This window comes from Ceratotherium simum, chromosome 30 (genome assembly GCF_057802395.1).
Source record: "Ceratotherium simum simum isolate JZ-2026a chromosome 30, ASM5780239v1, whole genome shotgun sequence".
In the NCBI taxonomy this organism is placed as follows: domain Eukaryota; kingdom Metazoa; phylum Chordata; class Mammalia; order Perissodactyla; family Rhinocerotidae; genus Ceratotherium; species Ceratotherium simum.
In genome coordinates, this window is record NC_141929.1 from 19,128,480 (window position 1) to 19,153,313 (window position 24,834).

At 43.5% G+C, this 24,834-nt stretch overlaps 1 protein-coding gene across 5 annotated transcripts in view; it reads right to left on the reverse strand.

Moving 5' to 3' along the window:
* The window catches only part of PRMT7 (protein arginine methyltransferase 7), a 47,786-nt gene that overhangs the window by 21,962 nt on the left and 990 nt on the right, over window positions 1-24,834 (reverse strand). For all 5 annotated transcript variants that reach the window (XM_087420058.1, XM_087420059.1, XM_004431763.2 and 2 more), the window contains exons 2-5: window positions 20,478-20,655; window positions 17,257-17,293; window positions 10,014-10,163; window positions 5,748-5,856 (exon numbers count right to left, since the gene is read on the reverse strand). In XM_087420058.1, coding sequence (XP_087276184.1) covers window positions 5,748-5,856; window positions 10,014-10,163; window positions 17,257-17,293; window positions 20,478-20,572 — 391 coding nt within the window. In that variant the 5' untranslated portion in view covers window positions 20,573-20,655. The remainder of the gene's footprint in view (window positions 1-5,747; window positions 5,857-10,013; window positions 10,164-17,256; window positions 17,294-20,477; window positions 20,656-24,834) is intronic.

The following is a 24,834-nucleotide window of genomic DNA, read 5'->3' on the forward strand; positions in this document are numbered from 1 at the left end:
GAGGGTCTTTGTGTTAACTCTATTTTCTAAATCTTTGTAATATAATCTAATGTTACATCTACAATTATAATTTTTAAGGAGCCAAGAGACAAAATTGACTTTGGAAGGGGCTATTCATCATGGAGAATTAACTGTAAACACTCCTAATGGCTCATGAATTACAATTTGACAAAGCCCACTCATCTTCCTTACACAGAAGACAAGGAACACGGATGATGCAAGAAAAGAGAAGCATTACAGAGTTCAAAGAAGGGTGCAGTAGAGAGAGCTTAAACCTTGAGGCATAGAGACCTGGGCCTGGATCTCACTTTCTAGCCTTGAACTTTCAGTTCTGACCATCAATAACCTCATCTGTAAGACAAGGATAACAAGATCTGCTCCATGCAGTGGTGGTTAGGATAGCAAAGATAAAAACTGCCCACTTCCAATGAAGTACACTTGTGCTCAATGGCAGCATGACATGAAAGGAGGCTGAGAAGAAACTTCTGTCTCCTGGCACAGAGACCACCCTCCCGAGTGACAGTGCCCATCCTCTCCGATATGATGCCAAATTCCAACTGAAATACGCTGTCTCAAACTGAGCCAGCCCCGCCCCACCCACACACCTGCTTCTCCCTCTGATGTTTCTGCCTCAGTGAACGGCACCATCAGTCAGACAGTCCTGAAACCTGAGCATCATTTACTAGCTCCAGAAGAGCAGGGACCCTGACTGGTCTGCTCACCATTGTACCCTGGTGCCCAGAACAATGCCTAGCACCCAGTAATAGTCAGCAAACCTTAGGTGAATTTTTTTTTTTTTATAATTTTATTTATTTATTTTTCCCCCAAAGCCCCAGTAGATAGTTGTATGTCATAGCTGCACATCCTTCTAGTTGCTGTATGTGGGACGGGGCCTCAGCATGGCCAGAGAAGCAGTGGGTCGGTGCACGCCTGGGATCCGAACCCGGGCCGCCAGCAACGGAGCGCGCGCACTTAACCGCTAAGTCACGGGGCCGGCCCTAGGTGAATTCTTGATTCCTCCCTCTCTGTCATCCTACATCCAATCAATCACCAAGCCCTGCCAATTCTACCTCCTGAATAATTTTTAAGCCAGTTATTTAACTTAAAATGATTTATTGTCCAAACCTGCTTCAAATAAATAAAGCTTTATGATCCAGTGAATTTCAGTAAATACTCTGAGAGTCTGGTATCTAGCATGTAAGCACTAACAGAGAAGGGAGCAGAGGGTGCAGTGGGAGCCTGAGAAGGGGCGGTTACCCCACGTGCCTCTTAAGTCTTCACCAAATGACTCGATGGATGAACAAATGCTGCTCCCTGAGTCAGATGCTACACATGCCTCAGTGTGTAATCCATCTCTGGGGAATAGAAAACAAACTTAGATGTCATTTTTAAAAGAGCTGAGAACAGAACCTTGGAAATATGCATTCGGGAGCAAAAAGAAAGCTGCAAAGGAGAACCAAGGCTGGGAGATGTCACTGAGGCCTGGCAAGAGAGAGCTTCCAGAAGGACTGAAAGGCAAAAGTACCAAAGCTGCAGCATTTGAGAGGAAAAGCAGAGGAAAGACCACCAGCCTCAGCACTGAGGAAGCGCTTGTCAAGTTGGGGAGTGGAAACCAAGTCCCATTTACAAGGGTTAAGGACCAAGCAAAGTTGACAATCTGCTCACTAAACCAATATCACTGAATTCTTTTACGTGCCAGGCCCTGTGCAAGTTATGGAATGGAATAGCTAATAAGACCACACAGTCCATGACCTCAGGATGCTTCAGCTGTGTGGGGATATAGACAATAAATACATAATTACATAATTATTTAATTATTGTAATGATAAACACTACAAAGGAAAAGTATTAAGAAAGCATAGGAGGGGCCTGGCCTAATGCACACAGCCTGGAGGAGGGCACAGGGCAGAGAGTCACAGAGACAGTGACATGGCAAAGGTTGCTCTGCAGGTTGTTTCTGTGCTGTCAAGATCTCTACCTCTGGCCAAAACAGAGAAACTGGGCTCAAACTTATCCATCCACTGTAATCAACTAGAAAACCAGACAAAATATATGAAACAAGTGTTTTTAGATGTTGAACAAGAGGCAACACAGTTTGTTCACCAAGAAGGGAAACAAATAAAGTGACCCCTACTACTGCTCTTTTGGTCAGCAGGCACCTTCCAGACCATAGTACAGGGACTAAGAAGTCAAAAAGAGCACAGCAATCCTGCTGAGGTGAGGAGATAGCAACTGGAGTTTAGGGGAGTAGAGGCGGCTGGGACTTGCAGGGGAGGGAACAAGAGAGGAAGTTACACAGAGAAAGGGCTTCAGAAATCTGCACGGGGCTCTCCTTAAGTCTCTTGTTAGATATATTCACACACACATAGGGTAAGACTCTAGAAGGCCAGGCAAACGATAACCATGTAGCTATAAGCTGAACAAGTTCCAGAGCTCACAGAGGACTGGGAAACATTCTATTTCTGATCAGCCAGCACCCAGGCACTTAGCAGAGACCACAGAAAGGTCATGCCATACTAGTATGGCTAAAGCAGCCTCAGAGCAGTGGTTCTCAACAGGGATCGATTTTGCCCCCACCCCAAGCCTGCCACTCAGGACATTTGGCAATGTCTGGAGATATTTTTGGTTGGCACAAATGGTGGGGAGGAAGGAGGTGCTACTGGCTTCTAACGGGTAGAGGCCAGGGGTAAACATCCTACAGCGCACAGGACAGCTCCTCGCAACAAAGAGTTATCAGGCCCAAAATGTCAACAGTGCTGCTATTGAGAACCCCTGACTTAAAGCTCCTCTAACCCTGCTCCAACAAAGCTTAAAAATGAGCCTTGAAAGGATCAAATTGATCTGCAAGTAACCCAACTGCACGCCAGACAAAGCTTTTAAAGCAAGACAACAAACTCCAGCACTCAGCAATGCAAAATTCCCAATCTACACAGGATCCAAAGAAAAATTACTAGACGTGTGAAGAAGGAAAATTTGACCCAGAACCAGGATAAAAATACGTCAACAGAACAAACACAGAAAAGACAGACACAGTGGAAACAGAAGATAAGGATATTAAAACAGTTAATATAAATATGTTAAGTAAAGGAACACATGAACATAACGAGGAAAAAAATGGAATGCATTTTTAGAGACGCAAAATACAATACCAGAAATGAAAAGTTCACTAGATGTGCAGGCCAGCAGATTAGACACCATAAAAGAAAAGATTAGTGAACCTAAAGACCTATCCAAGAAACTATCCATGCCCATCAATAGGTGAAGGGATAAATAAATTATGGGATATACATACTTGGAGTGCTGCTCAGCAATGGAAGAGAACGAACTTTTTTTTTTTGCAGGGAAAGATTCGTCCTGAGCTAACATCAGTTGCCAATCTTCCTCTTTTTTCTTTTCTCTCCCCAAAGCCCTAGTACATGGTTGTATATTCTAGTTCTAAGTCCTTCTAGTTTGTCTATGTGAGCCGCCGCCACAGCATGGCTACTGACAGACGAGTGGTGTGATTCCACAACCAGGAACCGAACTACGGCCGCCGAAGCAGAGAGCGCTGAACTTTAACCACTAGGCCATCAAGGCTGGCTCGAGAATGAACTCTTAATACACAGGACAACATGGACGAATCTCAAAAGCACTATGCTATGGCAAAGAAAGCAGGCATCAAAGAGTACACACTGTATGACTCCACTCACTCAAAATTCTTGAAAAGGCAAATCTAATCTATATTGAAGAAAGCAGATTAGTGGATGCTTAAGGCCAGGGATATGGGGGTACCGACTGTAAAGGGTCATGAAGAATTTATCAGGGCATGATGGAGATATTCTATTATCTTGATTGTGGTAGTGGTTACAATTGTTTAGATTTGTCAAAACTCATCAAGCTATACACTTAAAATGGGTGCATTCATTTTATGTAAATTATACCTCAATAATGTTGATTAAAAATGGGATAATCATTTGTGTACTTTTTTGTATGTACGTTATGCTTTAAAAATAAAGGGGACACGAATTCCTTCTTTTGTGCATGTTTCAGATTCTCCATAAAAAAATATACTTTTTTAAATGGGAGAAAAATGTTGATCTTAGATAGATGCTTCATCCTAAAATACTGCATTTTCGGGGCCAGTCCAGTGGCACAAGCAGTTAAGTGCGTGTGCTCCCCTGCGGCGGCCTGGGGTTCACTGGTTCGGATCCCAGGCGTGCACCGATGCACCGCTTGTTAAGCCATGCTGTGGCGGTGTCCCATATAAAGTAGAGGAAGATGGGCACGAATGTTAGCCCAGGGCCAGTCTTCCTCAGCAAAAAAAAGAGGAGAACTGGCATTGGACGTTAGCTCAGGGCTGGTCCTCCTCACAAAAAATAAATAAAATAAAATACTGCATTTTTTAAAACTGTGGTGATATCCATAGTCTCACCCCAGAAGCTTCTTTTATGGATCTTTCCACTGCTCTCCACTGTGTATCAGTAGCATGTGAAATCTTAGAAGTCCAATTCAAACTCATAGACTATAAAAAATATCCTGGAAACCTGGAGAGATTGTACTATACAGGCAATCTCTCATTGGATGCTGAAGCAGGATGTCAGAACTAAGCAAACCTCTTTCTGCTATCTACTTAGTTTCACTTCTGTCTGATAAAACACGAAACTCACAGAGCTGAGCTACACAAGAATTCCAACTTGCTTAAAGCAAAAGGAGGTTTTGTTCGTGTCACCATTGTTGCTCTTGATTAGCTCTGGTTTCCTCATTGCTGATTTGTTTTACCTAGTAAGAAATAAACTAGTAGAGAAGCAAAGTGCTTATCGTCAGACCACCACAGACGAGGCCCCATTTCTTTGCGATTACCTGGATACATTCATTCAAGGTAATTAGAATAAAACTTTTCCCCTTGTCTTGACATGAGTTCAGCCATGTTTGGCCGCTCCACTGACCTACAGCCATCAGCACAAAAAGAAATACAAAGCTGCTTTCTGTGTGGTGGGAACCGGCCTTTTCCCGGGAACTGGCCTTTCTCCCACGGAGAGAGTTGCAAGTTGTAACATTTCAAGGCTCTTGGAGCGTCGTGGCCCGGAATGGACTGGCCATCTGTGCCGGGCTGAGGCGATAACCAAAGAGAACAATGCATGTACACAACTACTGGGCTGGGACGTTAGCCAGGGGGCTCAGTGCACGTACGCCACTGATAACCATTTTGTGCATGGAAACACTAAATGCTTGCTCTGCAAACTTTGTAATTGCTTACTCTGAAAATTACTGATGGTATAAAAACTGCTGGAAACTGAGCCCTGGTGAGAGTTCCACCTGTGGAAGGGACACCTTGCCCAGGACGTGTGATCCTTAACCAGCCACGTCAATTGACAGGGCTCTCCCGGCAGTGGGGCATGGATGTTGTGAGTAACTGATTTGATGTGAAGTAATTGATTTGATATGAAGTAACTGATTTGATGTGTTCTCTTTTCGGTCAACCTGGTGTTTCTCTTTCCGGTTGATTTGTGTCATTTCTCTTCAGCCGATGTGGGTGTTTTCCCTTTCCAGTCGGGCTGATGTTTTTTCCCTCTTAATATTTGACCTATATGGATCTGTTTGCAGACTGTCGCCTTTACTATCCTCTATATAATAAAATATACCTTCAGTCCATTTGTTTGGAGTGGAAAGTGTCTTTTACGTCTCCGATCGAATCCCCGAACCTCTCATAACACCCCTTCTCCTACAAAAGCACGTAAAGCTTTCGACACAGGGTGTATTGATCTTACCTGGCCCTACGGTCACCTCAGTGGAATGCTTGTTGATAACCTTAATCTTATCACTGAAGCCATTTTTCTCCACAATCTTCACAGCAGCATCAGCCATAGGCTTGAAAACCTAGAAATTAGAGCAAAAACTCAAGTAAAAATGAGCAACAAATTAAATAACAACCTACCACCAAAGATTAGCAAGATATGTCTTGATTCTGGTCCTAAGATTTGAAGTAAAAGAGGCCTCCATGACAGAATTTCCTCATAAATATACAAAATGTACCTTTGTTACAGGCAAAATATTTCTTTGGGCTGATTTGATCTATAAACAAGACTTCATCTATGTAACCTAAATACTTTATTCTCCAAATGTGTGTCATGAAAATGAATACAAAGGGATGAGATTCCACTGGGTTTAACTTGCAGCTAGGAGTTCTCATTACAGTGGGGATGCAAGGGGTACCAAGGAGGTTGCACTACCTAGTTAGGACGGCAGATGTCAGTGTCACGCTAGAGGGAGCCAGGAAGGGGACTTGCCTCACAAAACCATTATCTGTGATCTGGGACATGCATGATGTGTGCTGTGCTCTCTAGAGGAAAGTGAGATTGTTACTGTATTAGATGTTAAGTGTGAGCCAGTCACCCTCTTGCTCAAAAGTTCCCCAAATCCCCACTGCTGGCAGAACACAGCCTATATTTTCCTATGGTATTTGAGGACCTCCATAATATGGACCACCTTACTTCCCCCAGCCTTACTTGCCTCCCACAAGGATACTCCAGCCACAGTGATCTCCTCATTGTGCACTAGACAAGCCTGAGCCTTCCCTGCCCTACCCCCAACTTGCCAAAGCAAACCCAACTTTCCAGGGCAGCACAAATCCTCCCTCTCCAGAACTCCTCCCTGAACCCTTCACATGTCCCTAAACAAGCCTTCAACTCTTACTTTCCTGCCTGCCCAAATTTAGAGTGCACAGCTCCAACCACAATAGTGCATAAAACATACAGACACACATGTGACCACAAACAGAGTGGAAATACAACAAAATAATAAAGTGACTGGTCACAATGACAAGATTTCCATTTTTTCTAAGTCCTTTTCTGCATTTTCCATATTTTCTACCATGAACACATATTTCTTTTATTATAATCAAGCGGGAAATACTATATTCTGTAAAGAGCATATATGTGCTCAGCTAGAAAAAAAAATCTTCACTATCTGTTTCAAATTATTTCTAGGATCTGGCTTGATGTTTTTAGATGTGGTTTGAGGGCCTCAAACCCTCAGTTCTCACCCATCACTTTGTCTCCAGCCCAGAAGTATCACAAGCTCATACCATTCCCTCAGCCCTCCTGCCTCTTGACATATCACTCATCTCCTCTACTGACCCTTCAGGCTCTGACATTCACAGCCTCCTCCCCAGCCACCAAGAACTCAAGATCTCACCCAAAACACTGTCTGAAGTGGACCCTGAAGTTGACTTCCCAATATTATTCGTGTCTTCCCCTACCCCTCAAATCAGTTTGGGGAACTGACCTTTCGAGTGGTCTAAGGGTAACTGAATCTTTCTTGCCGGGTCAATGAGGCAAGTTAAAAGGGATTTAACCTTATTCTGGCCAATAATATCCAAGGAGAGGTTTGCTAGAGATTCCTGGGAAAAGTTCTTCTTGCTCTTAAAAAGGAGAAAGAAAGTGAGGAAGCCAGGACCATGCTTTGTTTTCAAGGCATTTTTGCAGAAGTCACTGCAACTGATACATCTTCCCCAAATATTCCTTCCTTTTCAAATGGACTAAAAGAGAAGTCTACAGTCAGTTTCTGTAATTGCTTGTATTCCATCCACTCCTCAACCCTACTCTCTCCTGAAAATATCACCTGAAGGAGGTCACCAATGACCTCCTAGCTGCCAACCCAACAGCTTTCTCTTAGTCCTCATGCTGCTCAACTTCTACACCTGTGCTGTCTAATAGAGTAGCCACATGTAGCTCTCTCAGTGGAAATTGATTAAAATTGAATAAATTAAAAATATTCAGTTCCTCAGTCATACTGGTCACATTTCAAGTGTTCGGCAGCCACACGTAGCTAGGGACCACCACACTGGCCAGCAGAGCTATAGAAGATTTTCTAATCACAGGAAGTTCTATTGGACAGTGCTGCTCTACAACATCCATACCTGCTGACCACTCCCTCTTTCTCACAATTTCCATGCTATCTGCCCCGGCTTGGCTTCCACCTCTGCCCTCTAGGGTCTCTTCATGTCTATCTGCACTTGACTTTACTGGCCACTCTTCTTCCCTCAGCCCCCTGAACACAGGCATGTTCCAAGGTTTGCTCTTCTCACTCTACTCTCTTTCCTTGGATAATCTCCTACACTGCCAGCTTCACCTGTCACATCTTTAGCAAGTGAGTTCCAAATCCACTTGTATTCGCCACTCTCTAAAGGTTCAGACTTCTATCTCTAGGCGCCAGCAGGTCCTCTCTCACTCATTCTTCTGGACCTGTCTTTCCTGTCGCCACATAGCTCAGGTAGAGCTGAAAACCATAAGGGCAGTCCATAGACAGACTAGAGGTTCAAACAGGTGGTCATTAAAGCAAAAACAAGGCCATCATAAGCCGTCAAGAGCCAAACAGAGGTGTGTCAGAGCCATAGGCCAGAGCAGCAACAGAGAATTAAAAATCTAGGTAAGTAAGATGGGAATATGGAAAAACCGAATAGCACAGTCCTAGCAATTCCATCAAAAACACATGTTCTCACCATATATTTTTAATTATGGTCCACACATATAGCAGCTCTTGCCCCAGAACCTGCCTCTCCCAAACTTAACACATCCAATGTACTCTCTTTCCCACAAAGTAAGCATCTTCCTCTGAGTTCCTCTTACCAGTCAATGGCCTCGCTGCCCCCTCAGAAACCCTCACTAGAAAACTCTTTCTCACACACACACACACACACACACACACACACACACACACACACCCTCCCATCAAAGCTACCACCATGGAGTGAGCAACATAATTAGGAACCAAAAGACCAAGGTTCTCCTACTTATTAACTGTGGGACATAAGTAAAGTAAGGATACTTTGTAAAGTAAGGATAATAAAAATCTACATGAAGCTATCAAGGTAACCATCCTAAAATACAGATTTCTTTACATCAGCTCAAAAACCTTGAGAACTCCCCAAAAGGCAAAGAAATGATTCTTAATCCTTTTTATAAAATCCTGAGGCAAGTATACAGAGTCACATACACTCACACACACACACACAGATGTATATATAAGTCTCAGGACATTCATGGAGACCTGAAGCCCATTATTCTTATCTCAGGTTAGGAAAACCTAACTCAAGATATTAGAGTTAAAAGTCTTTACTGTGGCACTCAGGTCCTCCATAGTCTATCTACCTTTCTGGGTTTTTCTACCATGACACTCTTTGCCATAACTCTGGATAACACTGTTCCCCAAACACACCACAGTATTCCCTCAGCCTAAAATGCCCACCTTTCCAAATTGTAAGCATGAGGGCCACACTGTAGGGATGGCAGGGTGGGGAGTTGGAAGCAGGCTTGAACACCCTGGAGTGCTGACCTCCAGACTTTATGTGAGAGAGCAAAAAACTTCTACCTTATTTAAGCCACTGTTATTTCAGGACTTTGTTATTTGTAACTCAATCACCATATGAATCAAATTTTGTAGGGTTAAGTGTTTAAATACAAGCCCCCTTCGCCAAAAGCTTGGAGAAATATACACCAAAATTTTAACAGTGGTTAACACACTATTTTTATTTTACATTTACCAAATTTCCTATAATTATATGTATTATTTACATTATCAGAAAAACAACATATGTTTAATGTTTTATTAAAATAAAAAAATGACAGACTGCCAAACTATTGGTAAATGTAAAAAGATAGCTGGCTCTGTAGGGACATTTAAGGTAGTAGATCTCAACCTTGCTATACATTCAAAAATCCTAATGCCCAGGCCACCATCCCAGAATAATTACATCAAAATGGGGGGGGGGGGGGTGTTCAGCATCAGTATTTTTTAAAGCTCCTCAGTGATTCTGACATGCAGCCAAAGATGAGAACCACTGTTTTCAGAGGAGAAAACAAGCTCCTGGAGGAAGGAACTGTGTCTGACTCAGCTGTATATCCTCAAAACATGGCCCTGTGCTTGGCACAGAGTACTCAATGAATGTTTGTGAACAAATGGATAGGCAAGGTGCAAAGGACAGAAGGGACTTCCCACACAAAACACAGGACACACACCTGAAGAGTGTAGCTCACCTCAATGGCATAGCAAAAGTCGGCGCCTGCCGTGACCGCCATCATTGACAAGAGTCCAGTGCCAGTGCCAATGTCAAGAACCAAGGCCTTCTGTCCTCTGTCCTTCACCCTGCTCACAGCAGCCCGGATACCCTGGTAATATTTTATATTCTAAGAGGAAGGGAGAAGCAGCTGTTATTTCACGCCAGTTATGATAAATAAGTAGAAAGGTACTTTGTGAAGTTCTTGAGTCACGGTTGGCAGCAACAGTGTAAGTCATGACCCTGTGGCCTTTCCAGCCCCTTGAGGAACAGCACTGGCTAGCTGAGTCGGGCAGGCCTTGTGAGACTCCAAGAACACTGATTCAGCCTTTTGCCCTTACTAAGCAATTGTCTCTCCCCTCCACACCCACTCTTCTATACTCAGCTTAGAGTTGCTGGGACTGGAGCTCTGCAAACGACATTCTCCTTTTTCCAGCTGTTAGGTATAGACAATGGGGAAACTAGAGAGCGACTGGAAGGTAGAAGGGAGAAAGTTTGTTCCCTTCTGTATGGCTGCTGCTCTCATCAGTGTCCTCCAAGGAGTAGCAGCTGGTTCTGGATTCCAGCTTCTCACAGGACTCCCCTAACCAGCCTCTGGCCCCACAGAGGTAGCAGCAGCATTTGAGCAGCGATCCCTCTCAGAGATCTTTCCTCCACGCTTCTAGGTTCTGGAAACCCAATATTCTCCCTTTGTTTCCTCAGTCCTAGTCAAGGTAACTGCTTCCTGCAATTACCACCACTAGGTTACCTCAGTGCTTCCATTTGCCTCCCAGTGCTCCCACACCCGTGTAACCAATTCCCTCTGTTAAATTCCCTTTTTGAAATACGTAATGTGGCTTTTGGTTTCCTTATGGACTCTACTTCATACAATCTTTGTCTAAAATATATTTTACCCCTCAGGAAATAATTTATTTGCATTGTGAAGGTTTTTAGCTCAGGTCTTTTGTAACTTAAACAGATATATCTTCCATCTGTACCAGTATGGCTGAATAAGTACCTTGATTCTCTGCTGAAAATAAATAAAAGTGATGGAAAAACTTTTTTTTTTTTTTTTGGTGAGAAAGATCAGCCCTGAGCTAACTAACATTTGTTGCCAATCTTCCTCTTTTTGCTTGAGGAAGATTGTCCCTGAGCTAACATCCAGCCAATCTTCCTCTGTTTTGTATATGGGACACTGCCACAGCATGGCTTTATCAGCGGAACATAGGTCCACGCCCGGGGTTCTGAACTCACGAACCCTGGGCCCCCGAAGTGGAGCGTGCAAACTTAACCTCTACGCCACCAGGCTGGCCCGGAAAAAACATTTGAAAATCTTTTTAAATGCACTGATGACCCAGCAAGTTAGTAAGGAATATTAAGAGGCCATACACCTGGAAATGCTTCCACTCCCAGCCGAGCCTTAAGATGACTGCTCTACCAGCCGACACCATGATCACAGTGTCTGAGAGACCCAGAGCCAGGGATCCAGCTAAGCTGAGCCCAGATTTCAGACCCACAGAAACTCTGAAATAATAAATGTTTTAAGCCATTAATTTTGGGGATAATCTGTTACGCAACAGAAGATAACTAATACAGGACTGGTTTATATTCTCTGACCACAGTGCAATCAAGTTAGAAATCTCAATAACAAAAATATAACTAAAAAAAAAAAGAAATTTTTGAACATTAAGAAATTCTAAACTCACAGGTAAAAGACTATATCAAAGGGGAATTAGAAAATATCCAGAACTGAATAATTTTTTTTAAATTACATATCAAAACTCATGGGATAGCTAAAGCAATATTTGGAGAGAGGGGCCGGCCCAGTGGCACAAGCGGTTAAGTGCACGTGCTCTGCTTCGGTGGCCCAGGGTTCACAGGTTTGCATCCGGGGTGCGCACCAACGCACCACTTGTCAAGCCATGCTGTGGCGGCGTCCCATATAAAGTGGAGGAAGATTGGCACGGGTGTTAGCTCAGGGCCAATCTTCCTCAGCAAAAAAAGAGGAGGAGTGGCATCAGATGTTAGCTCAGGACTGATCTTCCTCACACACACACAGTGCCAAAAAATATTTGGAGAGAAATGTATTAGAAAAGACAAAAGATAAGGTAAGTATCCACCTCAAAAAATTAGAAAGAGAACTGTAGTATAAATTCCAAATAAGTGGACAAAATTAATGAATTAGGAAACAAATTTAAAATAGAGAAGATTGACAATGATAAAAGTTACTTATTTCAAAAGACTAATAAAATCAAAGAACCTCTGGTAAGACTAGTTCAAAAAACAAAAGGTAGAGGGAGAGAAAGTTACAGGGGCTGGCTCCGTGGCGTAGTGGTGAAGAGTGTGTGCTCCGCTGCTGGCGACCCGGGTTCGGATCCCGGGCGCACATCGACACACTGCTTCTCAAGCCATGCTGTGGCAGCGTCCCACATAAAGTGGAGGAAGATGGGCACGGATGTTAGCTCAGGGCCAGTCTTCCTCAGCAAAAAGAGGAGGATTGGCATGGATGTTAGCTCAGGGCTGATCTTCCTCACAAAAAAAAAAAAAAAGTACAAGTAACAGTGGGGACGAAGGGGATAAAGGAGGCAGGAGTATCAGTACATATACTACAGATATCAGAGAGATTCAAGGATATTATGAACAACTTTTAGCAAATAAATTTTAAAAATTCAGACTAAGTGGACAACATTGTACTGCAGGTTCTAACCAACACACTAGAGCAAGAAACGATGCATTAAGGTCTAGAAAGAAAGAAAGAAAACTGTCATCATTCACAGATGAGACGAATGTCTCTGAAGAAAACCCAAAATACCTGCAGATAATTATAAAGTAACAGAATTTAGAAAGACTACAGGATTCCAAATCAATCAATAAATACCAATTGGAATTTATACATCAGCAACAGCCTTTAAAACCTTGGCAAAGGGTGGGCCGGCCCCGTGGCTTAGTGGTTAAGCGAGCGGGCTCCACTGCTGGCGACCCGGGTTCGGATCCCGGGCTCGCACCGATGCGCTGCTTCTCTGGCCATGCTGAGGCCGCGTCCCACATACAGCAACTAGAAGGATGTGCAGCTATGACACACAGCTATCTACTGGGGCTTTGGGGGGAAAAATAAATAAAATAAAATCTTTAAAAAAAAAAAAAAAAAAAAAACCTTGGCAAAGGGAAAGATTTCTAAAACAAGAGACAAAAAGCACCAACCAATAAAGGAAACCTAAGATAAATTTGACATTAAATTTTTTTCCCCCCCAAAGCCCCAGTAGATAGTTGCATGTCACAGCTGCACATCCTTCTAGTTGCTGTACGTGGGACGCGGCCTCAGCAGGGCCAGAGAAGCAGTGCGTCGGTGCGCGCCCGGGATCCAAACTCGGGCCACCAGCAGCGGAGCGCGCACACCTAACCGCTAAGCCACGGGGCCAGCTCGACATTAAATTAAGAAGTTGGTTTTATCAGATGAAAAAACCCACAAACTAAAAGAAAACAACTGCAACACATATAACTGCCAAGTGACTGGTATCCAGAATATATAAAGAACTCCCATAAATTACTAAGTTATAAAATAGGAAACATGAATAGCCAATAGAGAAATGAAAAAAGCTCATACTCAGCAGTAATCAGGGGAATGCAAATTAAGACTACAATGAGAGACCAGTTTAAACCTACCAGATTGTCAAAAATACACAAATTGGGGGCCGCCCCTGTGCCTTAGCGGTTAAGTGCGCGTGCTCCGCTACTGGCGGCCTGGGTTCGGATCCCGGGCGCGCACCAACACACCGCTTCTCCGGCCATGCTGAGGCCGCGTCCCACATGCAGCAACTAGAAGGATTTGCAGCTATGACATACAACTATCTACTGGTGCTTTGGGGGGAAAAAAATAAATAAATAAAATTATTAAAAAATAAAAATAAAAAAATAATGGGTTCTTATATCGTGTAATTAGATTTAAAAAAAAAACACACACACACAAACTGGTTAATACCAAATACTGGTGACGATGTGGACCAACAAGAACTATCATACACAGGTGGTGAAAATGTAAACTGGCTTGATCAGTTTGGAAAAGAATTTGGCACCATCTAGTAGAGCTGAACACACCTGATGGCCAGCAATTCCATTCCTAGGTATACACAGCCTACAGAAAAGTGTGCATATGCAGAGTTCAGGTACTGGAATGTTCCAGCAGCACTACTTACAACAGAAAGAAGCTGGACACAACCCCAAAGTCTATCAACAGAAGAATGGGCCAGTAATGATATATTTATACAATGGAGTCTATAGAGCAGTGAAAATAAATGAACTACAGCTACATGCAAAATGGATGAATCTCAAGAACAATACCGAGCAAAAAGGCAAGTCACAAAGAATAAACACAGTAGGATTCCATCATACAAAGTTCAAAAACAGGCAAAACCAAGAATTTATTTTTTAAGGATACACAGTAGGTGGTAAAACTACAAAGAGGGGCCGGCCCCGTGGCTTAGCTGTTAAGTGCACACGCTCCGCTGCTGGCGGCCTGGGTTCGGATCCTGGGCGCCCACCGATGCACCGCTTGTCAGGCCATGCTGTGGCAGCGTCCCATATAAAGTAGAAGAAGATGGACACGGATGTTAGCCCAGGGCCAGTCTTCCTCAGCAAAAAGAGGAGGATTGGCATGGATGTTAGCTCACAGCTGATCTTCCTCACAAAAAAAAAAACAAACAGGGGTCAGCCCCATGGCGTAATGGTTAAGTTCGATGTGCTCCGCTTCAGGTGGCCTGGGTTTAGTTCCCAGGCACAGACCTACAACCATTCATCAGCAGCCATGCTGTGACAGCAACCTGTATACAAAATAGAGGTAAACCGGCACAGATGTTAGCTCTGGCCAATCTTCCTCAGCAAAAAAAACCACATACACTTAACATACAGACCCAGCAATTCTACTCTTATATACCTACCCAAAACAAATGAAAACATGTGTCCACACAAAGACCTGTATGTGAATGTTTACAACAGGACTATTCTAAATAGCCAAAAACTGGAAACAACTCAAATATCTATCAACTGGTAAATGGATAAACAATATACAGTATATCTACATAATGGAATATTACTCAGCAATAAAAAGGAATTAACACTGATACATACTCAACATGAGTGAACTTCAAAAACATGAAGGAAAACTGACACATAAGACTATATATGCTATGATTTCATTTATATGAAATTTCTAGAAAAGGCAGAACTATAGAGACAGAAAGCAGATCAGTGGTTGCCTGGACCTGGACACCAGGATTGACCGCAAACAGCCATGAGATAATTTTACGGGATAATGGAAGTGTTCTAAAACAACGACGAAATATAAGGCACCATGTAAAAGTACAGAGAAATATTTGCATCTTGGCTCTGCCACTAACCAGAAAGTTCTGACTCCATTCTCTCAAGTGTAGAATTAAGGAGGAGAGAACAGAAGTTAAAGGGTTAAATAATGAAGAATCAGTAACGTTCTGCCAAGGAGTTTGAATTTTACCTCAAAAGCAGTGAGGTCGCTGAAGGGTTTTAAGCAGAGGAGTAAAATGGTCAGATTGGCATTTCAGAAAGACCCCTTGGGCTGCTACATAGAGGAAGGGAAAGAGGGACCAACACCAATAAATGAGAGCTGAGCAGGAACTGGGGTTGAAAGATTAATGGAATTTGATGACAGACTGCAGGATCAGATGAGGAAAAGGGCACCATCTTTCTGGCTTGACCAATTGGATGGATGGCAATCCCATATGTCCAAATCCCCTAGAAGCTGGGGCAAAAAGGACCCTCTTTGTAGAAGACACTAAAACCAGAGAGGCTCACAGCCTCAAGAGTCCAATAGGAAGCCAAGACCATTAAGCTAGAGAGGAGCTGTCAAAAGCTAAGAACAATGCTTGTTCCAAATTCTATAATTCCCCAACAGTTCATCAAAGGCACTCAGATTTTTGATGAAAATTAGGGAGGCACCTAGCCTCTCTGGTGCCTACACACCAACAATGCGTAAGAAGATCATTCTGTCATGGTGTTTCCAAGAAGCAGGTAAGCTGAGCAGTTAACCAGGGCTGAGGAAGGAGACTTCACCACCAATACAGCCTCATGACCAACCTAACACATGCCCTGACCCTCACCTGCCTTGCACTGCTCAGTTTTTAAGCTTGGCCCTGCATCCTTCTCTTTCAAGCCTCCTAGCTGCTTCTTTTTTTTTTTTTTTTATAATTTTATTTATTAATTTTTTTCCCCCAAAGCCCCAGTAGACGGTTGTATGTCACAGCTGCACATCCTTCAAGTCGCTGCATGTGGGACGCGGCCCCAGCATGGCCGGAGAAGCGGCATGTCGGCGCGCGCCCGGGATCCGAACCCGGACCGCGAGCAGCGGAGCGCATGCACTCAACCGCTAAGCCACGAGGCGGGCCCATCAAGCCTCCTAGCTTCTGAACCATCCCAATGAGATCAACTAGTTAAGTACTCTCGTAGACCAGGAAATTCTGGGTTGCTAACCATCATAAGAACTACACTGTTCCATAACTCAAACAGGAAAAGAAAACTCAGATGAAACAAAAATGAAAGAGAAAAGGTGAAACGTAATTCTGCAATGAAAGCCAAATGTGCTTTACAAAATACAGTGTGCAGTGACCTCTAGAGGTTTTATTTTAAAAATCACAAACTGACTACAGAAGGTGAAACATCATGTAATTAGAAAATTTTTATCTAGAGGAGATCATGGACAGCATATCCCACTCATTTTTTTTTTTTTTTTTTTTGGTGAGGAAGATTAGCCCTGAGCTAACATCTGTTGCCAATCCTCCCCTTTTTGCTGAGGAAGATTGGCCCTGGGCTAACATCTGTGCCCATCTTCCTCTACTTCATACGTGGGATGCCTGCTACAGCATGGCTTGATAAGCAGTGCATAGGTCCACGCCCGGGATCCAAACCTGCAAACCCTGGGCTGCCAAAGCAGAGTGCGCGAACTTAACCACTATGCCACCAGGCCAGCCCCTATCCCACTCTTTTTTTAAATCCTAATAAACGACGTCTGCAGAGGTCCCATGTTTTCTCCAAGATCACACTCAAGTCGATAGCAGAGCCAGAGGTAGGATTCAGCCTCCTGAGTGATTTCCTAACCACTACACCATACTGCCCCTCACCATCATTCTAACATCACGCCTCCAGAGGGAGATTTTAACCATCTTGTAATGGAAGGTTTCAAAATGCCACATCAAAATAATGGTTTCCTTTCCACTTACTCTGTCTTTGTCATGTAGCATATCAGCATAGGATGATCTAAAAAAACAAAAAGACAGGTCAGAAACCTCTGCCAATAATGATATATACATCAACATAAGAGTATTCACATATATAAATGCATTCCAAAATCAGATGGAACAAACATCCTGGCTCATTTTAAACTATTTTAATAGAGTTATAAACTGTCATTCTCTAGTACTGCAGAAAAAAATCTCAGAGACATGTTTATTTTCAGAAAAGAACCTCAGACCTAAAAATGCTCTGGTAGTTAGCCCTGTCACAGTAATTTCACAGCCATTAGCATACTAATCACAGTATACATCATACGTTTTTTCACCCAGGCACAACTCAGACTCAATTTGTCTAATACTTTACATAACCTCGCATAAATTTGTACATTGGGATAATCACAGATGTAACACTGGGAAAGGAACTGGGGCTTTGCAAAGTACATACTTGCTGTATACATGAGGGGTATCATGCCCGACACTTTCCCTTATGTCATCAGGGAAAACTAAGAGTTCACCAAACTAGAGTGTTAAAGGAAGGAGAGTTGCTTATCCATATTTTCTACTGTAGCAATTTACAGATTTGAAAAACCTCTGGTGATGGTCAGGATGAGCCCCCAGAAGTCAGCAGGCCCTGCACAAAGATGCTTTCTGAGAGTTCTCGGTGAGAGCTAAGGCACCCTCACTACACAGAGGACTTCCAGTTTTGGGTCAACATCAGAATCACTGGAGAGCTTATTTTAAATGCAGATTCCCAGGATACACAGAAAGAGACTCTGATCCAGAAGATCAGGCTGGAGTCTGGAAATCTGAACTTGAACTGGTGCTCCAGGCAACTTTGACAAAGGCATTCTATACTCCACACTTTAGGAGCACCCCACTAAAAGAATAGGGTTCTTTTATGGCATACCAAGGTTTTTACATCTGAACTCACCTGAGTTGAATGATGTTTAGTTGAAATCTGGCCCTTTCTACCTTTCTCCACTTTTTAAGAGGCATTTCCACTCCCCATATTCTCTCCCTCATCACATATTCCCCACCACTCCACTGACATCACTCTCCCTAAGCACCACCAGCTCACTCCCACTGCTAACATCCAGGATTTCTCTTACCCTGCTGGACACTCCCTCTTCCTGAAATGCTCTCCTCTTTCTACTCTATGGCCATTCCTTCCTGGTTCTCCTGCCTCCACAGCCATTCCAGAATTCCTTCTTCAGACCTTTACCTTTCTCATTACACACCCTCTCTGAGAGCCTGCAACCTCTCCCAGTTTCAAGTCTCACTAACTGCAAATTATCTCCAGATTGACATTTATCTGCCCATTGGCATCTCTATCTGGATGTTCAAACCCAAATACCTAATCTCCATCACCTTCCCCTGCCCAACAAAACCCATTCCTCCTGTGTCCTCCCTCTCAGGAAACAATAGCTCCATCCACCTAGTCACTCTAACCAGAAATCTTGGTGCTTCTTGAATTTTCTCTCTCCTTCCATCACTGCATCCATTGAGTAACTAAACTCAAGCTCCCTCAGAGCTGTCTCCTCCTCTCTCCACCTCTACTGCCTCAGCTTTGGGGTTGCAATATCCATCCAGAGGGTCTCTGATCCCTCCAACCCACTTTCCACACTGCTCTCAGTGAGTGTTCCAAAATGCAACCTGATCTTTTTTCTCCCCTGTTTAACATCTCAATCATTGAGAAAACCGTGTCCAAAATCTTTAGAAAGAAGTAATATTTTTGAGCCCTTATTCTGTACTAGACATTGTATTTCATTCAATCATCAAACAATCCTAAGACAAGGGTATTATACAATGAGATGTATACTATTATATTGAGACTCAGAGAAGTCAATGACTTGGCCAATGTCAGAGTTAAGAAGTGACAGAGCCCAGACTCATACTCATGTTCCTCTTCCTGTATTATGCTACCACCCTTCACAACAATCCCTGTCTACCTTTTCTTTTTCTTTTTTTTTTTTTTGTGGGGAAGATCGGCCCTGAGCTAACATCCATGCTAATCCTCCTCTTTTTGCTGAGGAAGACCGGCTCTGAGCTAACATCTATTGCCAATCCTCCTCTTTTTTTTTTTTCCCCAAAGTCCCAGTAGATAGTTGTATGTCACAGTTGCACACCCTTCTAGTTGCTGTATGTGGGACGCGCTGAGGCCGGAGAAGCGGTGCATCCGTGCACACCCAGGATCCGAACCTGGGCCGCCAGCAGCAGAGCGCATGCACTTAACCGCTAAGCCACAGGGCCGGCCCTCCCTGCCTACCTTTTCAGCATCCTCTCTCACCACAGGACTACTTTTTTTTTTTTTTATAATTTTATTTATTTATTTATTTATTTTCCCCCAAAGCCCCAGTAGATAGTTGTATGCCATGGCTGCACATCCTTCTAGTTGCTGTACATGGGACGCGGCCTCAGCATGGCCGGAGAAACAGTGCCTCGGTGCGTGGCCGGGATCCAAACCCGGGCCGCCAGCAGCAGAGCGCACGCACTTAACCGCTAAGCCACAGGGCCGGCCAACCACAGGACTACTTTTGCACCACACTCCAGCTACAATGAACTGCCAGCCACTCCCCAAACTAGCCCATCGGGAAGTTTACGTGTAATCCCTGCAGCTCAGAAAGAAATCTCCTTCCTTTTGGGTTTGGGAAACCCATGTCATAATTTTTTATATGTCTGTCTCTTCCACAAAACTGCACATTCCTTGAGGACTGGAACTCTGTCTTCTTTATTTTGGTATTCACAGCCCTAGCACAGTGCTGGCATGTTGTACGCACTAATGATTGCTAAATAACAGTAACTCACTTACAAACTTTTAAACATCCCTTCCAAGAAAAAAAAAAATGCATTTTTCACTTTTTCCATTCAAGAAAATTTAACCATACGATGAATGTGTCACCATCTCAGTGACACAAGTAAATGATTAACTTCATAAACTCTACTACTACTGAACCTTGGGTCCTCTTTGCTCCACTAGACAGATGCCCTGTAAGGACGCTACACGACGTCTGACTCTCCACACAGGCATGATTTTGCCTAACTCCCACACAAACCTAGCTGGCTGAGCAGACCTGCTCACGACCATCACCTGCCCTGATCAGAAGCATTGGGTGACAGCCTACTCCACATCCAGATTGGATTCCAAGGCATCTGCTTTGAGATCAAGTGCCCCATTCAGCTGTAGCCAACTGTGAACAAACCCTTATTACCTTGCAATCTCCTGATTGTAATCATAGTGCTCATCCTCCTCCAGCCACTCCATGGATCCCGTAGTCGGATTGGCTCGCCCGCAGAAGACCCTCATGGTGCCAATCAGCTCCTTAGTTTTACTGTAGAAAAGCAGGCTTGCCAGCTCACTTCTTGTGGACAGGACTGATCATCAGAAATCTATTCACATCAGAATGCCCAAGAATGTAGAGAAAAAAAATTTTAAAAGATACGAAAACAGAAGTCAAGAAATTGATAAAAATGTCAAACCACTGAAAATATTTGTTAATCAATATTTTAATCTTTCCGCAGGAGTTATTTGGTTTTATATTCTGCATATAACATCAAAAACTGTAATAAATAAATTCATAAAGCTATTTGGAAACTTCAGCAGTCGTCAGTGATTCCAGCAGGGTCAAATGAGCCTCAGAGCAGCATCTGGGTGCAGCCTCAGGCAAAGGCAGGTAAGAAGGAAATAGGGCCAAGGAAGGGACTAGTTAGGAAAGGAGAACAAAGAGAGATGGGGGTGGTGGTAAAGGAGTGCCACCAATACTGCCTCAGGATATTAAACACTTAGTTTAAGGAAAAATACAAAGATAGAGCAATTCAAACAAACTAGGAAAACCTTCATCTAAATAAGTAATTCACAGCTATATGCAAACGTGGATAATCCCAAGAATATAATGTTGAGCCAAAAAATAAGCAAATCACAGAACACATACATGATTACATTTATATAAAATTTAAATTTATGCAAAACAGAACAATATATTCTTCAAAGATCACACTAGAAAGTGGTTACCTCTAAGAAGGACGGGGAGGGGCCGCCCCGTGGTGTAGTGGTTAAGTGCACGAGCTCCGCTGTTGGCGGCCCGGGTTCACTTCACGGGGCGCACCGATGCACTACTTGTCAGGCCATGCTGTGGCACTGCGTCCCATATAAAGTGGAGGAAGATAGGCACAGATGTTAGCCCAGGGCCAGTCTTCCTCAGCAAAAAGAGGAGGATTGGCATGGATGTTAGCTCAGGGCTGATCTTCCTCACACACACACACAAAAAAGGATGGGGAAAGAATAGGATCAAGGAGGGCCACACAGTGGGCTTCAAAAATAATCGTATTGTTCTTTTTCTAAAACTGGGTGGTGGGAATACAGGTGTTCATGACACTGTCACTCTTTATGCCTCACTATTTTTCATAATGATTATTTCTTATCTACTCAATATTTAATTTTAAAACCAATTTTTTTCTTTTTTTTTTTTTGTAAGGAAGATCAGCCCTGTGCTAACATCTGCCAATCCTCCTCTTTTTTTGCTGAGGAAGACGGGCCCTGGGCTAACATCCGTGCCCATCCTCCTCCACTTTATATGGGACGCCGCCACAGCATGGCTTGCCAAGCGGTGTGTTGGTGCGCACCCAGGATCCGAACCGGCGAACCCTGGGCTGCCACAGCGGAGTGCACGCACCCAACCGCTTGCGCCACCGGGCCAGCCCCAAAACCAATTTTTAAAAACCTTTCTTCATCTAAAAACAATTTGCTTCAAATAAATAAAATGTCATCAGATTCATGTCTTGTATGGCCTATTTCCCCAAAGAGACCTATTTCTGAAAGACAGAGAAACACCACAGCTCAAAGTTTGAAGGTACTCCTCAGCAGGTATAGGCCCTCCCAATGCCCTCCCCCTCTTACCATTCGGAACCAAGTGTGTCCCACACTCCCCTTCATTTCTTGTTAAACATTGATTCATCTTCAGGAAACCTTAGAAAGAATGCCTACTCCACAGGTCACTAAACATCCCTAGGGCATTTTACTGGCCAGAGTTATTGACTTTCTTTTGAAATTATCTAGACTAAGAAAACATTGGATTCTTATACAAGAGGATGGGAAACAATCTTTTCTGAAAAGACTCTGGCAGTCACCGGCCTGGTTCAAAGTAGTCAACCTGTCCTTCAGTAAACTCTACTTCTAAAATCCCAGCATATCTATCCTCTCATCTAGGGGCTCTCAAACTTTCTGACAACCCCAGTAAGAAATACACTTTAGGCCGGCCCTGTGGCTTGGTGGTTAAGTGCGCGCGCTGCGATGCTGGCGGCCCGGGTTCGGATCCCGGGTGTGCATCAAGGCACCACTTCTCTGTCCAGCCTGAGGCCGAGTCCCACATACAGCAACTAGAAGGATGTGCAGCTGTGACAGACAACTATGTACTGGGGCTTTGGGGGCAAAAAATAAATAAAAATCTTTAAAAAAAAAAAAAAAAGAAATACACTTTACATTGAGATGCAATACACACACAGGTACATGAACACATAACTTAAAGTTTCACAAACAATATTCAGCCTTCCTGTAGGCAGGTCCTCTGATATATTCCATCCTATTTCATGTTTATTTTTTAATTGCTGATCATGATCCACTAAATTGATTTCATAACTCACCAATGGTTTGCAACCTAGTTTGAAAAGCATTGCTAGAATCAGTTCTGTACATCTCATACGCTAATATTTCTTTTAAAAAGACAGAGTATCTAGAAATACCAGAATCGGCAATGTGCTTTAGAAAACCATGTCCAACAAATGCTGCGGTAGAAAGAAATGACCATATCTACCTGAATGTTCAGGAAAGGTATAAAAGATGGGTAGGATTTAGGTGAGCATACAGAGAAAGAGGGCACTTCATCAGATTAGAAAGGCTTAAACAGCCATGCACAGAAAATAAATCACTTTAGTTGAAGTGAAACTGAACAAGGAGGCAAACATGTTGGTGGGGTCCATATTGTGGAGAGTCCTGAAACCTTCATCCTGTGGTCTATGTGAAATCAATTCTGAAGTCATTTATTTATTTATTTATTTTACAGATTTTTGTGTGTGTGTGTGAGAAGATCAGCCCTGAGCTAACATCCGTGCTAATCCTCCTCTTTTTGCTGAGGAAGACCGGCCATGAGCTAACATCTATTGCCAATCCTCCTCCTTTTTTTCCCCCAAAACCCCAGTAGATAGTTGTATGTCATAGTTGCACATCCTTCTAGTTGCTGTGTGTGGGACATGGCCTCAGTATGGCTGGAGAAGCAGTGCGTTGGTGCGCGCCCGGGATCTGAACCCAGGCCGCCAGTAGCGGAGCGTGCACACTTAACCGCTAAGCCACAGGGCCGGCCCTCTGAAGTCATTTAAAGGTTAAGAGTGTAGTAAAGAAATTTAATCTGTGGAATCCCCTATTTGTTTGTGATGTGGCTGAGGCTATAAGTAGAACCACAGGGCCTTTACAGAACTGTAGAGAACTCACCAATTTCATATAAATATGCTTGAAGACCAGAATCATGTTCTGTAATCTCTCCCAGTGAGCACTACACATCTTCTGTGGATAAATCTCCTCATCTATTATTACGACTTGTCCTCTCCCAGGAGCCCACACCCCAGATTCAGGAGATATTCTGAACCCCTCCTCATTCTCCAAGAGCTATGAATGCATGTAGTTATTTACAAGAAAGGAATGGAAACCACCATGCCAACAACCTCTAATTGCACTACTAGACAGACTTCAGAACAGACGTTTGGTTCATTCATTTCAAAATTTACTAAGTACGTTCTATGCCAGGCACTATGTTAAGGACTAGAGAACTACCACAAATAAGATGAAGGAGGTCCTTGTCCTCCAAGAGATTACTCTAATGGCGGAGCGAGACTAAATATAAACAATTACAGACTATGTCAGTACAAGAAAGGGAATGCTACACAGGGTGCTATGAAAGAGAATAACAAGGTTATAGATGGGCCAGCCCCGCGGCTTAGTGGTTAAGTGTGCGCGCTCCGCTACTGGCGGCCCAGGTTCGGATCCCGAGCGTGCACCAACACACCGCTTGTCCAGCCATGCTGAGGCAGCGTCCCACATACAGCAACTAGAAAGATGTGCAACTACGACATACAACTATCTACTGGGGCTTTGGGGAGAAAAAGGGAAAAAAAGGAGGAGGATTGGCAATAGATGTTAGCTCAGGGCCGGTCTTCCTCAGCAAAAAGAGGAGGATTGGCATGGATGTTAGCTCAGGGCTGATCTTCCTCACAAAAGAAATAATAAAGTATATTAAAAAAAAAAAAAGGTTATAGAACGGCTCTCTTAGGAAGGTGGCATTTAAGTTGAGACCAGCAAGATAAGCCAGGTTAAAAGTTGGAGAGGGGTCTGGCCCAGTGGCCAGTGGTTAAGCTCAGCACAATCTGCTTTGGCGGCCCATGGTTAGCAGGAACCCATCTGGGCACCGACCTACACCACTCATCAAGCCATGCTGTGGAAGTGACCCACATACAAAATAGAGGAAGATTAGCACAGATGTTAGCTCAGGGCCACTCTTCTTCAAGCAAAAAGAGGAAGAT